The 16,791-nt window shown below is 44.2% G+C and overlaps 1 protein-coding gene across 3 annotated transcripts in view; it reads right to left on the reverse strand.

The window, feature by feature from the left end:
* LOC105688918 (rap1 GTPase-activating protein 1) overlaps positions 1–16,791 on the reverse strand; it is a 152,344-nt gene that overhangs the window by 81,614 nt on the left and 53,939 nt on the right. Inside the window, exon 1 of one of the 3 annotated variants that reach the window (XM_025746858.2) lies at positions 4,886–5,209. The exons of the other annotated variants lie outside the window; for them this stretch is intronic. Coding sequence (XP_025602643.2) covers positions 4,886–4,998 — 113 coding nt within the window. The 5' untranslated portion in view covers positions 4,999–5,209. Of the gene's footprint in view, positions 1–4,885; positions 5,210–16,791 lie in introns of those variants that run through there. 3 annotated transcript variants of the gene reach the window in all.

Consider the following 16,791-nt stretch of genomic DNA (forward strand, 5'->3'; position numbering starts at 1 on the left):
ACAATTATCGATTGTAAAAATCGGGTACAATTATCGGGTAACGAGCCGACACTCCACCAACAAATTACATCAATCGCTCTGGAATGCATACGTGATAATGCAGGAAAAGAAAAAAAAACAAACAAACTGAAAAACTCACGTTCTATCAACTTTGTCGCGGTTATCAGGCGAGATATCACCCACCTATACATCGATACGAAATCTACTCCGTATACTCGTCCAAAAATACACAGGGGTGAGGTCAAAAAACTCTTTCCAAGTAACGAATATCCGGTTATTAATATCACGCAAGTCGAACAACCGATCGCGATAATAACGCGGTTCGATTTCTCGAAGGCTTCGCGCGATACGAGATAACGTTCGCTTCATACGAGATGTATTTCTTTCGTTAGCCCCTGCACGGTGATTCCGAAGACGACGAGCGTCGCCGCCTCGTGATCTACGGAGTATAACGTAATAACACCCGTAACGCCTGCGGTGTTATGGGTAGGTATAACGTACGTAGATCGGCGGTATTTTTAGAGCGCAGTTTCGAAAGGTTCGAAGACATCGGGGGTCCGTGACTCGATCCGGTCTAGAAGCTAAACGGAACCGAAGACCAGATGTCGAAGCCCCTTTCGGTTAACTTGGCTCCGTTTGCCTCCCATCGAGCGCCACACCCCCTGCAGCCGACCCGCTTTCGATAGAGTTTCCGTTGGTCAGGCCGGCAGAAGATCGGCGGAAAGATAATCTCCGGTTGTCTTCATTCCCTCGTTCGAGTTTCTTTTTTTTTATTCTTTACCTCCGAAACGGGGAATCGAGTCGCGCAGAGGAATCTCTTTTTTCTTCTCCTTTTCTCGTTCGACGGTTCCTCGAGAAAATTGATTTCGGCATTTGGAATCCGCCTTCACAACTGATATGATAAAACGGCGGACAACGAGGTTTCGACGAGGCTCTTTGTAACGTTTATTAAAGTTAAGTGATACATGAGAATGAAACTACGGTTTTTCATGCCGATGAAAGCGACTCGACGACGTTGCAGACAATGCTGAAAATGATCGCGACGATAACGATGGAAGTGAACGTGTAATCAGCAGGCGGAAACGTTCGCGACAATGGTCCGGTAGATTTGAAAGAGAATATTATGCGTACAAATGTACGGAACGACGTTAATATTAGAAATGAAAAGAGAAACGTTGTACACTTATTTGAGACCGCGATGATAGACCAAGTTTTAAAATTTTCGAAAAAGAAACGAAGACTTTTCATATTTTGTCCACACTGTACGGTGTTCTATTTTTAATTTTTCAAATTCAAAGGTCCGCTTTTTATCTCCGCCGTAACAGCAGCAGCAGCAGCAGCAGCTTCTAGCTACCATACGAAACAGACAACGTTACAGAGGTTCGCCTCGAAGAAAGTTACACGATGGATATCTCCGATAACGAAATATAGATAATCTCAAAGCCTCGGATGACGCGCGGCTGTACAGTGTAAAGAGATTATTCTACGCAGCTAAGAACCAAAGTGAGGAAAAAACATTTGATTCAAAGACACGAAACGTCTCCATCGAATCCAACCCCCCCTCCCCAAAAAAATCTTGCAAAAAATCAGTGACGTTACGGTGAAAGTCGAGGGGGACATCTTCGTCACCGTGACTCACGATTGATGTTGTAATTTGTTAGCTGTTGAATTTCCATGGAACGCTCTTTTCCGTTGCCCTTCAGCTTCTGTATTATTCGAGACGCATAGATAGCGAGCGACCGGTGGCGCGTACGCGCGGAACATCCGTTGAGGAAGTGGACCCGAAAGGCTACGAGGCCTTGATACGGTTGAATTTGGAATGATACGAACGCTGACCGATGACTACGTTACACCGAACGAAAATAAGAGAGAGAAGGATATCCGGTGGCGGACTGTTCTTTCTTTCTCTCACCGATAGCCGCGTCCTTCATTCACGGAATCGTCACAAGTTCCATCGGAGCTAGTCACGCGTCATCGCTAATTACTATTCAGCGAGAGTGTTTAATACGCAAATAATACCGAGCTTTCGTCAAATGGGAAAATCGCCACGAAAATTTTGCTCGAAGGTATCGTAAGAATCGATGAAAATCCGGCATAAAAATGAAAAATAAAATCGTTTGAGGTCGCTAATCGCAGCAGGGATGGTCTTTTCGATCCCGGTCGGACACCCTTAATTATTTCGGAAAGGAAATGGCGGTTCGTTGACCCCGTTGCATAAACCATTAAGCACCGTATAAGAACCGTCGAGTGCTGAATCCGTGGCGTAGGAAGTAGTCAAAGGTTAACGCGGTTCAAACGTTCCTTCTTCTTTTTACGAATAGGTATATATATATATATACGTATATCGGTGGACATGGGTGTGCGTTAGTGCGATTGCACGTATATCCACGATGTATAAGGTGTGCATTCATGAGGTTGAATTTTATTTTCCATACATGTGGTGCTTAGTGAATGTGAGCGGTGGTCGGTTGAAAAGCGCGTTGCACGCACGATACGTGCTGCGGTGCGTGGAACCGACTAGCCCCGAAAAATCCACCGTCTCGAGTTTCGACGAAAAACCACAGAAATTTCGTACGACCGTGCTTAAATTACACCAAAAAGTGGGACACTTGCCGTGCAGTTCCGGAACGAAGAGGCGCCGCCCATGCGTGGATATCTTTTCGACATCTTCGGGTTTTTCGATAAAACATGCCGCGCGGGGTTCCGAATTTTTTATTTTCGGTCGGAAAAAAAAAAGATGACCGGAAACTAAACAAGAAACGAGAAAACTTGATTACGTATTTCTCGCGAGCGCGCGCTCGCTCGCGAAGCGAGGGAATTGACCAAGTGAATAAAATAGTATACGGAGTACAAAGTCTGAATGAACGGCGAACTTGAAGCAGCGGCAATTGTTGCAGATCCGATAACTGGTATCAGCTGTGCAGTCTAGAAACCCGGACGATCATCGGAATTGCAGTTGCTCGACCCCGAAGCGAGAGAGGCGATAGTTATTCATTCAACTTCTTCTTATGAATAAAATTAATTATTCCAGCGAGATCTCGGGGAGTCTGGAGAGTCGTGAGCCTACAAACGGTTATAAACTCGAATTTACTCGTCGCGCGTGTGTCCGCGCCTAGGCTTTCAAATTTCCTTGAATCGTCGTTGGAAATTGGAAATTGGAAGGGGCGAAAATATCCCGAGAATTTATACCCGCTATCACCGGCGCCCAGGGAGTGAACCTCCCCAATCGTAATTTCCATTATAACTTTACACGCGTGTAGGAGAATCGAAGGACAAAGTCTGCGAGCGTTCCAAGGGGGGTGGAATCGCGCTACTCAGGTCGCTCTACAATTACATTAATTAATTACGCTACAAGTGGATGCTTTCGCCCGTTGAGCGTACAATGACCAAAAAGATATTCATGCCCCGTGCTCTCGTCCGCTTCCGTCGCCTTTTTACACACTCTACAACGGATGTTAATTCAACGCCCGATTTCTATACTATTTTTCCTCCGCTCGTTTTTTTTTTTTTTTCTCGCCGTTTCACAACGCGAGCTCTGGTTTTGTCGAAAGCTCGATAGAGCTCTGATTCACGTCCACTCGGACGGCGAGTAGAAGATCCCAAGGGGCCTGCACATTAATTTTTTTATTATATCTTTTGCGGCCGCTGTAAAAAGGAGAGAGAGGAAAGAAAAAAACGAAACAAAGTTGGGTGGGTGCAGCGTGCAAAGTAACGAAAGAGATACCGGAACGAAAACAGCTGCTGTTTAATACACTCCTCACAGTCGTCGTACACGCCGGAGTATCGGGTGCTCGCGTCGCGCGATAAGTACGGTGAACCTCAGACGAGCAAAAAAAAAAAAAATATATATATATATATATACATATATAAAAAAGATCAAATAAATGCGCGGGAATCCGGAACACGATACGAACACTTGTTTCGTTCCAAGATACCTACTGCTCTGCGCGTGAACCTGCTCCGCGGATAACGAGACGTATCGCACGTTTTACCGAAAACTCGCACGCCCAATTATTCGCAAAAAATGTTTTTTGGGACTCTGATAATTTATTTTGGGCCATATCTCGAATGGCGATGGTCTTGGACGAACCGCGAGTGTGCCGTGGAGCGAAAATTTTTGATTCCATAGAGACTTCGAGTAGAAATTTATCAGAGTGTGCAGTTCCATGGTTTCATTATACCCTAGCGCTGACGCAATTTTCTTTTTGTTATACTTTTTTTTTTTTTTTTTTTTTTGTCGAGCTCTTTGGAAATCGGGCCCTGCCGAAGCTTTCGGAGAGAGAGAACGAAGTTTCTAGATCTCCGAGCCCCCGATTAATTCGCAGACTTATTTTTTGCCAACGTTAAGAAAATGGTAGGCGATCGAGCTACCGGATGTCGTCGAGACGGTCTTGGCCTTCTTCAATAACCGTTCCGGAGAGGACATTTTTTGGCACGTTAGGAACGATTCGTCGTCTGCTTTGTTTTTTCCATCGTATTCAACGAAAGTAGTCGCAGTGGTCGGAGTGTGACGTCATAGGAACGGTGACGAAGAATCATTGCGCACATATATATTGATAAAGTAATTAAAGAGAACGTAACTCACCGTGCTATTATAAATGAATGACTAATAATTTGTGAGAATCTGCATATTTCATACCATGGGAACGGAGCGAAATAGCGCAATAAAAAAAAAAAAAACATGAGCAAATATAATAAGAGGGATATTTTATCCTCCTTTTTTTTTTTACGTCACGTCGCAAAGATTGAAGCGTGTAATACCGCAGAGAATTGCATAATTTGTTATGTAGTTTGTAATTAACCGTATTGCGAGGGGGCCCCTCCTTCGGTCTCTGGGGTCTATGGGATTGAAAATGCAAATCAGATTTTTCTTAATCGTTCGTACCGTTTTTTCGTGCGGAGGGTGTAGGACTCCTTGGAGGGCGTGCAGAGTTTCATCCTCATTTTGCGCCCTCTGCCTCCCCTCTTTTTTGCAATCCCTCCGTCTAGCACCGGCATTCAAAATCCTCGAGATGAAACACTTGCGCGGTTACAGCCGGGTAAATCCGATGTAAAAATTTATTCGTAAAATCACCTCTACGTCATCGATCGTAAAATCGAAAACGTTAAGTTAGTGTTCATGTTTTACCCACTCGACTCTTCGTCGTACTCGACACGCACTTGCTGCTTTCTTCTATTCCAAACTTACAAGCGATAAATTATTTTTAATAGTTTTCGACCACGTTTTTCATTCAAATCTTTGATGCAGTTTCGTTTTTTTTTTTTCTTTTTCAAAAATTGATGTTACAAACCACACCCGATGAAAAAAAACTGTCGATAACGAGTAAACGACGACGGAACGAATCGTTAATAAAATCTTAATTTTTTCATCCGAATTGTCAAAGTACGTGCGGATTGTATTCGAACACCACGTGACCTTCTCCGTTCGTGCGTTACGCACAGACTGACGGACGAGTCGGAGAGGAGCTCGTAGTGAATGGTGCGTCACGGTGCGTGCCTTCGTACGATATAACATAGGGAGGGGGAAGAGGGTCGTGTGGCATCCTGTGCGTGAACGTGATCGAAACGGCTTGAAGATATGTGTGCGTTATGCACCGGGGGATAAATATGTGACCGGCTCTCGGCGATCATCATTCGTCCATCCGTCCATCGATTGAGCGCCGGGTGAAAAGCGTGCCCGTGAGCTACACGTGTTTTGATCGATTTCCAATTATTTGCCGGTCTCCAGGTTCGACCGACCGGAAACTATGATTTCTCTCTTTTTGCGTACTTTCCTCGATCAGGGGAAAGGAGATTCACGTCGCTCGGATTTCCTCCGGATTCCAAAAGTTTGGCGGAACGGTTATCCGAGGAACGTGTGTTTATAATTTCACACCACGATCGATTCGTTCGGAGGGATTGAATTTTGCGAATAGAACAAACAGTAGCAGATGCATTTTTATCGATACCTGCGCTCACACGCATCGCCGTGGAGTAATAAAATAAAAAAGGATTATAAAAAGCGTTGAAAATGAAAAATCCCTAACAATTCGCGCGTAACTAATCCGAGCCCTTACCTAATCTCGCGGAAGGGTTTTCGGGGACAATGATACGAGGGAAATAAAATTTTTACGATTAATCGGGAATATATTATTACATGCCCGCAATCCCGTTGCACTCGTATGCGTCCGCCGCGCGATTTTCGAGGTTTCGGTTCCGCTGCGGAACGACGAGGTATCGCGGATCCGATATAACGTAAGAGGCGAAAGACGGAAAACCCCATAAAACCGACACCCGATCCAATAATTTATGTCCACCGAACGCGGCGGAGCTCGCTCCGAGCGAGAGTGTGCGCTGGTTGCACACCTATAAATGGGTCGGCAGGTATAGGAAACAGCGGGTACAACGCCACCGGTGTAACACACGTTTGCCAAAGTAGCGCACTCCAAACTATCCCCGACATCTGCGACCGCTCGTAAACTACACCGACCGACACACAATATGCGATCTCTTCGCTCTGATTGCCATTCTTTTCGTCATCACGCTAACAAATATATATATATATATAAACTAAGCGTTGCAACAACCAGCGCCGCGCTCTTCATCCTCATCGAAATATATCCGCAAACGCGAAGATAATTCTCTATACCCTCACCCCCGACGATTTCCGAATTCGGAAACCGAAGCTACCGCGACCTCATTTCCCCGAGAGGAACAAAATAATCGAACGGGAGAAGGATTGGTGCACATAAAAATTTCACGAGCCTTACCTACACCCGTACGTGCAGACGGTGGACACCGGAAACCGCGATGCTGATAAATTTTCTCGCTTACGAAGTCAGATTTTTTTACTACTTTCCCGCCGTACACGACGTGGAGTAATTAAAATCCCAACGATTAACTGCGATTGTCTATAGTGGACGGTGCTTTTTTTTATTGTCGAATAAATAAAGTTGAACCATCACGCCCGCGTGGCTTTGCCTGCCGGAGCATTCTTGTGCATCGGTAGAGCACCAGGATGCACCGCAGATGCGGTACAGGAGCGAAAAAAAAAAAAAAAAAAAAGAAATAAATGAGTAAATTGGGCGGAAAATTTCTCACCCCAAGCTGCCGCAAGTTTTTGGCACGTAGAGAGGCGTACGTAGCTATATCCGTGTAATTGAGTGTGCAGGGTTGGTACTTATGATGATAAAATCTAAAACTTGCCCCAATTGTACCCAAAACTTGTGCGTTATATCCGCTTAGAGAACGTGAGCCTATTAGCTAAGTAATTCAAAAACTACCCCCACTGCTTTTGCAAGTTCCCACGGATTCAGATGCGAGAAACAAAAAATCAGAAATGAATACGGTGAAGTTTTTTCTCTCTTTCAATCGAGGGAAAATACGAACGACTGTTTATCATACTTTCTATCAGTTCAATTTATACTACGCGAAATCTGTAAATTTCAGAGTCCCATTTTTCACGAATGTGGAAAAAATCTGTGGAAAATCTTTTCGCTCTTCGGTTCGCACACGATTATTTTCAGACGTGTTCCTATGCACGTTCGGCGTACCAACACGTATTATTCACATACCTGAATACGTAATAAAATCGTGTTACCCTTTTCATGCTCAGGTCGAGTCGGTCGCGACGCAGGGAAGGGGGTTCGAGATTTTTTTTTTTTTTTCCCTTTTTATTGGGCTTCCGCACGCGCCTGCAGTAAAAATTACAACCCGATTCTTCTCCCTCTGGTATATTTTATACACACACACGCACACACGCACACGTACTCCACGAAACGTAGAGAATTCGCGTGTAAAATTGACTACCTGAAATTTTAACCGAACAATTATACGATTCTTCCTTCGAGGGGTTAAAATTAACGCTCAAAGGATCCAGTGCAAACACCCGTTGTTTACGGAGGAATTAAAATAGGCTTACACCGCGAGAATATGTATGTACGTACATACACATATGTATATTTCACCTTGTGAAATACTCGCCCCGCCGCGTTAAATAATATGTAAAATACGTTTTCATTAGCCGCGATAATAATTACTCGGCAAATACTCCCCAATTTTATGCTCGTCGCCTTATTTACTCGAGTAAAGAAAAAATTGTTTACCTACATCAGCCCTGACGAGGGTGAGATTTTCTTCGTCAACACGGGATATCGCCACTGTCTTTTTTCGATTCTGAATAAAAAATTATTACGTTCGTTTCGTTGTTCTGTTTCCAGGTAGGACGTCGCACACGTCATATCGTCCGGTCGGCTCGAGCTAGGGGATTATAATAATCCATCCTTTTTGTCCAACTTTACTTTACATGCAGTCGGGTGCGATTCACCGGGGCTGCCTACCCACCGCCTTTATCGCAGCTCTATGGCGGTGTAGTAGGTATACGAGTGGGTAAGGTAGGTTACATATTTTGTAAGCTGTCAATCAGCGCTTTTTGACCGCTGAAGAATTAACGGGAGAAGAAGGGTGGCGAGTTTCGCATAATCCTCGATTCACACCCGAAGTTATTTTCGAACAAACGCGGATGACCGCACGCGGTTACAACGCGGATATTCGGTGGACGTACGTAACGCGGAAGAGGAGGTGGTGGTGGTGGTGGTGTTTCGAGGGTGGATAATAAATACGTACAACGTTTTGAGGGCGGATGTTAATCGCCGAACGTTAATCACCCTCTACGAGATTACCTTCGATTGCGGCGTGTGTATAATCGGCTCGATTTGTCATCGATTATTTCCAGGGACGTCGAACGATAGAACTGCAACGTTCTGCAACGAATCGGCGAAATCGGGGGGTAATTTTTACCCCTGCGGAATCGGCGGGCTGGCGTTGCCCGAGGCGGAGGGGGATTTGATTTTGCGAAAATCGAAAATCCGGACCGGAGGTTTAGCGGGGGGGAAAAAAAAAAGACATTGTGTCATCGTGAAATGAAGAAGGAAAAAATAACGGGAAACGTGCGGATCTCGTTATGACTCTCTTATTAGCGGATCGGACGTCTGGAATCGAGAATATAATGAGCAATGGAAACGCGGTGACGGTTCAATTATAACGGGGGGAGGGAAGAAAATAACGACGTATATATACAGAAATAATTGAACGAGTCATCGTATCGAGAAATACATCAAAGCCTGCGAAACACACCGCCAGCCTGTTCGCGATGTCGAACGAGAATAAAGAAATTGATCGAGATTCGCGGGACTGCGATTCCGTGTCGTCCGTACGTACCGGACACATCGCCAATAATCGCTCTGAATATATTTAACATAGAAAAAAAAGTGAATCGAAATAAATTTGAGGAGGACCGAGCGAAATTCGTCACTCTGGTCATCGTTGCGAGGCGAGGGGTTGGATGTGTGGAGAGTCGGGTGTTCGGTATAATAAAAGCTTTTCGTCGTCGTCCTCGTAGTTTCGTTTTTTCTGCTTAAGCCTGCTGTACGCAACAACGACTGTCGTAAAACGCGATCTCCTTTTGCTTTCTCTTCGTCATTTGAATTTCGAGCGTAGGTAAATGATTTTCACCGCGTCGTAAATGCGGTCGAGTACGGAGTAGTGCGCCATATAACATAAGTACACGCCGTAATCTATCCGTAGAATCCGCTCAAACCATCGCTGTATAAAAAACGAACAACGAACGCACCAAGTACAATAACCCGCACCCGTACGCGTCGACCCCGAGCGGTGGTTCACATCGGAATAACTCCGAAGCGTGACTGACTGACTGACTGAATGAATGAATGAATGACTGAATCAAACGTTGAGTGACAGTCGGCGCGGTGAATTTTAAATCCGATAAAAAATCAAACGCTATAAAATAAAATAAAATAAAATAGAAACAAAGCCGAGGGATCGCGATCCCCGCATTTTTTTCTCTCTTCTTGCCCTTGTCGTCGTAGCGCATTTTAGCGGACGCGTGCAACAGCGAAGTGTCAAAACTGACGAGAATACGTGTAGCGCGCGCTTTGAGCGCTAGCATTCCATTGTGCTACTGACGAACGTGACGAATTTTCGCGTCACCCGAATCGAAATGTCGCGATCTAGTCGTAAACTCGTAGGTAAATTTAAACTGAAACTTCACTACGGTGTAACAGAAAAAAAAAGAGGAAAAAAAAAGAGTAAAAAAACGAACGAACGAACGAATGAACGTAGAAAAAATGCAGAGAAACGGCGAGCCAGATTTTGATTCTTTTATTTTCCCTCTCGTTGGATCGTTGACCGTGCGTAGTTCATAATCGGGTGAATTCGAAGGGGTTGGGGGTTATGAAGTAGAGTCGAGTGAAAAGGAAAGGAAGAAAAAAGGTGTGGTCGAGAGTGCGTAAAGGGGGGGGGGGATATTTTCCGAACTAGTTTACATGCGTGCGATCGTTTGATGCTCAAATGCACGCCAACTGTGCATTGTGCCGCGGGGCTTCAATGCTTCCATTGTTGTTCACGCTACGTTTGCATTATGATATTAATATTGTATCTCCGTAGGTCCGATACATCCTGCCCATTCTTTATAGATTATTCGTTACGTTTCATTTTATAAGTTGTACGACGTGCAAACACTGTACACGGTAACAAACACAACCGACCCGTTTCGCTGCAATCCCGAAGGCATACAATATTTACTCTCATTCAATCATCGCTCTCCCATATCAACTTCTGAATATAAATTACCCGTTTCATTGAAAACAAACACCGCGCTCCACGATGTTTGAAATTTTCGGTCAGAGTTCGCGCAGAAGGTATAAATGTGGAGTAAAAAAAAAAAAAAAAAAACGAAGTGCGAAGGGAATCTGGGTCATCGGGTCCAGAAGGTCGAGTATATTTGCGGTTCGATTATGGGTAAAATGATGAAAGAAGAAGAGAGAAAAAAATCGAAAAACCGAATGAGAGGATAAGAAATAAACTGTGCGTACGAAGGGAGGGTTTTAGGATTTAACCAAAACACGAAGATCTATGGGGTGCAAATTCTAGTTCTATAGTTAATCCTGATATAGGGGTTGCGGTTTGCTCTAGATTCGCCATAAACGGCACTATACGTTTCCGACCCTCCGCCCTGCAACGCTTCGGCCCCCGTTATACCGTAGGTACAATAATTCCCGAAAATCCTAGCGATATTAAAAGAAGAAAAAAAAAAATTTGGGCACACACCGTGCATGTATAGCGACGACAACTACTGTGAGGCGAGAAGAAAAGAAATGCAACAGAGAAGTGAAAAAGGAAAAATAAAGGGCGAGGAGAGAGGGAATTACAAGAGGGTGAAAAGCACGTGCGTATATATCCGCGATACACGCGCATGTTTGCCGTCGCCACAGGGGCGTCGTAATCCGAAATATTATCTCACCCGACAGCGTATTAAATAATATCCGAACCGGTTTCGCTTAGCGGGTCCCGCGCGCGTGCGCGCGTTATTTTATTCTCCTTTCATTTCCTTCTTCTTTATTTTATTTCACGAGTTGGTAGGACGCACACCACATGCCGGTTAATAATCGCTCTGTCGTCCCGTTCGAGAAAGAATTGTAAAAAAAAAACAAGGTAGGTACGACGTACGTACAGTCGGTCGTTACGCGTCTTACCTCCGGTAGAAGTAGTCGCGCTTTTCTCCTCCCATGTAACAGCTTCGTAAACATTTTACGCGCGCGAGGCGTATTAATTAACGCCACAGTCGGACAAATGGCTACAAGAGTTTTGTCGCCGTGAATTGACCCCGACAAAAATTTCGTACACGCGACTGAAACGCTGGAGACGACGTAGTCCATCCGCATAATCGATACGCGGATGGACGATGATTGTTTTAATTTATTTAACGGAAAAAAAAATAAAATAAAATAAAATAAAATAAACAATTTCGATGCAGGAATTGGAAAGCCGCGTGTCGAGGGCGGGTACATGTTTGCGTCGGGATTATTATTTCAGCAGTTATAGAGCAGAGGCATCGCGGAACGGAAGGTTAATTACGATTTCCTATAGGACCCTCTCCTCTCGGTTCGCGGGAATTATCATCCCTATGCACGGCGTTGACACGTAGATATAATTGCGAGGGATGATCCGGGCGCCCCTAATATCATCGCGTTATACGGTTGCCGCGGAATCCGAATATGGAGCGGGGCGCCATTGTCCCTAATACGATCGTTGATTGCCTGCAGGGAACGGCGGCGCGAGATTACCGCAGATTTATGAAACGAACGAAATTCCGTTATGACGTCGAAACGCATAGGATCGGATCTCCCGGCGAAGCGGTGCTAAAAAAAAAAAAAAAATAACGCCGAAAATCAATCGTGCCTATCGCATACCACGTGAACCGCTAATTTCGGATTCAGGGCGAATTCGCCACGTCCACTTTTGACCGGGCCATTTTCACCGAGAGCGTATAGTTTTTTTTTTGTACACTTCGTTCGCCGTCCCCGTTACACACGACGCGTACATGCCGGTATCCGTTGTCGCTCGATTGGCCACGCGAGGAGCGTTTCCGGTCTCCGAGGACAATAGATTTGCAAATATTTCGCGGGGAAGTATACTCGAACTGACACGTTGTCCGGAATTACGACATTCCATGAACGAACGAGGAGAAAAAGTGAGAAAGAAGAACGATAAAAAAGAAAGTGAATTGTACGCGCGGAAATCGCGCTGCTAACGAAAATAGTTAGGACGACTCGAGAGAAAAAAAAAAAAAAAAATTTTCAAATCGTTAATTCGGTAAAAATCCGATTCGTTATAGGGGGACATATTATTTCGAGTGTGATTCCGCGAGGTTACACGATTATCTATCGTGGGTTAAATTTCTTAGGTGCTGACCGGAAGCGGAAGTGTTTTAACGGGTATACCGAAGAGGGTCGCGTACGAAGGGCGGGTTAAATTTTCTTACTTTCCTTATTCTTTTTTTTTTTAATCTTTTTCACGTTCCTCGAGACATTTCACGGTCACGGTTCAATCCTACCCCTCGGTCGAACCGTGCTCGAGAAATTACACGACCACGATTTTACATCCGAGTGTAACATCCTCTGTGCCCATCATTCCTTTACAAGCCGTGTACGAACGCGTGTATAAAGTGAAACGAGTATTAGAAATAATTAAAACTGAAAGAAAAAGTTCCTAGAGTTTCTATCGCGAGATGTCATCGAGTGATTCCACTTTTAATATATTTATGTATACCTGGCTAGATATGCGTAAGATTCGGTTCTTCAAAACGTTGTTAATGATCATGATACAGCCGCTGTACGTATGAAATGTTAATTTTTATCATACCATCGTCGAATCGGCTTCCGTAGTAGGTATATCATGGAAAGGTACAATTTTACCACCCTTGCGTATCAAGTGATTTGAGTGGTCGGGTATTTTTGACAGGTCGTCAATTATTTATCAACAATTATTCAAACGCTCTAATTCGCAGCTATGAATCAACGACGTAAGTATAACATGCACGCACGCACCTCGATCGATCCGAAAAAAAATTCAAGAAACTGTTGTCGAAGAATGGAACGAAAAAAACGATCCAAACGTATTTTTCCGGTGACACCCATTCACAAATTTGAATAACCTGCTGCAGGTATATCCATATTGTATGACGTATTCGCAAAAGAGCGATCCCAAATTCGGGCCTGAATATAAAAAGGAAATAAAATAAAAAAAAAAAATGAAGCGATATTTAAAAAGGAGTGCACTGCATAATAAAACGAAGAGATATACATAGGTGCGATTCGCATTGTGTATATAATACAGCGACGGGATCTTCAAATGGGTTGACAAGTTTAATGGTGTACATGTGCAAGTATACCATATTCCTCGTGTGGGCGGGACCGCCTCGAGAGCTCGAGGGCACAAAAGGATTACGTTACTAGCACTTGATATGCAAAAACTATTATTCTTTTGAAACGCTGTAGCAGCAGCAGCAGCAGCAGCAGCGGCAGGAGCAGCGGGAACGGGAGGAACGACCAACAGTCGCGTTCCGGCTATTCACACCTAGACGGGAACGTAGCTACGTACGTACGTAACGCGGTGGTACCGAGGCCCGGTTCTTTGCGCGCTACGTGGAACGAAAAAGAAAAAGGACAGAAAGGAAAATTAAAATTATCAAGATCGAAGATGCCGATAAGAAGGGAATATGTAAAACGTACTACACGTTACGTCTCTGTTCGATATACTCACCTATATATTTAGGCAAATAGCCACATGCGGTCCCCTCCATTATACACGAACTTAGACGAACGTGTAAGGTCTACGGTACACCTATGTGAATATCGTACGATTTAAATCTAAGTCTAATTAACTATGCGAGATTTGATTCAGGTGGCAATGACCGGTATAATAAGAAAGGGGAAAACAAAAAATTCAAACGAGATTTCTCGTTGTACTCCTCTGTTATTAAACCAACGGCGAGAAATAAAAAAAAAAACATGGAATCCAGACGTGAAATGATGTCAATTTTACCAACACCTCAATTAAGATATCTAGTCAGTCGTTTGTAATAATTGATGGTATTTTTGAATAGCTGAATGAAAAACAAAAAAAAAAAAGAAAGAAAACGAAATAAACAAACTGAAACAGAGTTTCAGTTTGGTAATACTTCTTTCAACGTTTACGTGGGGTACCTGGGCCTTCTTCCGGGCGACGTTCGGCGAACGAAACATCGACATCCGGTCGTAGTTTAAACCGTGTAATGGCTCATAACCCTGAAGAAGCGTCGCCAGGTGACCCCCTTCGTTGCGGCCCGGCAGGTTGACGGAAGGTATTTTAAAAGATTCGTATGTACATAAACGAGGGTAAAATAAATATATGAATACCACGTAGATATATCAGCTCGGAACTAACAAGTGTACCGAAATTCTCAAGGAGGAAGAGCGCGAAGGGCTGCGCCAGCCCTCGAATACACCCAGAAAGGGGACCCAACGATATTCGAAGAAAAGAAATAGGCGGGGATCAAAATGTCGTTAAGCTTCTGTAATAAAAGACCTTTTTTTCTCATGTACCTCACCACGCACACTGTATGCCCACTTTAAAAAGAAATAACGAATTTGTCTCCGGTGCTTAGAGCAGCTTCCGATTCGCCGAACGGGTCAACTGACAACCACTCAATTTCCCCTAAAACCGAACGCTCTAATTCATACCTCCTAAGAACCAAACAAATCTCCATCCGAGGTCTTCTTATCTAGACGAGAGAAGAGAAAAAAAAAAAAGAAGAGAAATCCGCTACAGCTACGGTTTGAGTAATAGTTTTGTTTTTCCGAAAAAAATTCCTATCGTTCCAGAATAGGCCGAGTAAAAAGAATTGAGGGTTTCCGTAAAAAGCGCGGCGTAATCAATGGCCGTCGGACGTCGTACTCTTCGCAAGAAAAATCGCCCAGGGTTGGTGGTTGGGTGATTTTTGACTCACGTTATTAGGAACGTTGTCGAGAGTTTATCGTTCGGCGGAGGCTAATTACGAGAGCGTAACCGTCGCGTTGTCGCCGCGGCGCGTTTTCTAGCGCCCGATACGTGAGCTCACGTTTTGAGCAGGGAAATAATTAGTACCGGCGGAGATAGCGTTCCAACGTGCCGAGCAAACTCTCCTTTAATACTCTCCTTTAATTACACACATGCACGGGACACGTACCCGCACGAAGCACGATTGTGTTTCTTACGGTCCGCTGCCGTTGTCTTCGCTCTTTCCGGGCTCGTAGACCACGAAGAACAACGAATGCAGGGGGGTGACGTTCGCCAACCACGCCGAGTGATTTTCCGACCAAAGTACACGAGTGCGATAACCCGCTTTCGAAATTCGAGCTGGATATCCGCGGCGTCGCACAATTTTATTCGACCTAACGACTCGCTGCCGAAGGTACCCCATTGTTCGCAACGTTGTTGTTACGATCGTTACACCGCGACTCGTTCATATTTATTTCGTTAAGAAACAGGTCGGTGGAAAGCAGAAAACCGATTACGAAACCCGACAAATTTAGTATACGCCGGAGTATACGTACGGCGAGGGATAAGCGTACGAAAGTTTCGAAATTTTCGTAATCTGGTGGTATATAATGTATACGCGGTACGGAGAATAAGACAAATTTATTCCATTTCATACGAGATATGGAAACAGGTAGTCGTTAGAATCCTGGGAAAAAGAGAATTCCATAAGCTGATTAGGAGGAGGCGAGCGATGCAATTTCGTTATTGTTGGTCGAAAACATCTGTCTGCCGGAGCTAGTCGTCGGCCGCAGTTGCATGAGTTATAAACTATCGTATATGAACAGTAAATATCGTACGCAGTAAAGCTCTCTCGTCTTAAAGTGGTTCTGAATTATTGAGTCTGGTTTACAACGCGACTTATGGAGAAGATGACGGTAGTCACCCGCACGTCACTTCCCAACATCCCATCGAATCGCTTCTATGGGTTGCAGACTGCGCTAAAGCCCCGTTCATCGTTGAAGAAAGCTCCTTAAACTTAAACGATATTCTGCACTTTTCATCGACTTACGATATCAGGTACCTGCTGCTATAGAAATAAATAACTATTGAAAAAGAAGAAATTTATAAATTAGCTGAAAACAGGAAGATGAATTTCAAGATGTCCGTTAAAATTGTGAACTGAGCCTTAGGGTTTACTATCTCAGAATGAGCATCAGGTGTGCCTCAGTACATGGAGTAGAGCCTCTGCTTTTCCATGCTGCACATCTCAATATCGTATAGGACGAGATACGTAAAGTTGCTTTTAAAATTTTAAGCCCATCACCAGGCTCCGGTGGTGGTATAAGGTACGTACATGACACGACAGCATCGAAAAAAAAAGGGGAAAAAAAATTCTGGCGATCTTTCAGATAATTGCTCGCGACGTCCTCGCAATTATAAATTTTTTTTTCTTTT

This window comes from Athalia rosae, chromosome 4 (genome assembly GCF_917208135.1).
Source record: "Athalia rosae chromosome 4, iyAthRosa1.1, whole genome shotgun sequence".
NCBI classification, from domain to species: Eukaryota; Metazoa; Arthropoda; class Insecta; order Hymenoptera; family Athaliidae; genus Athalia; species Athalia rosae.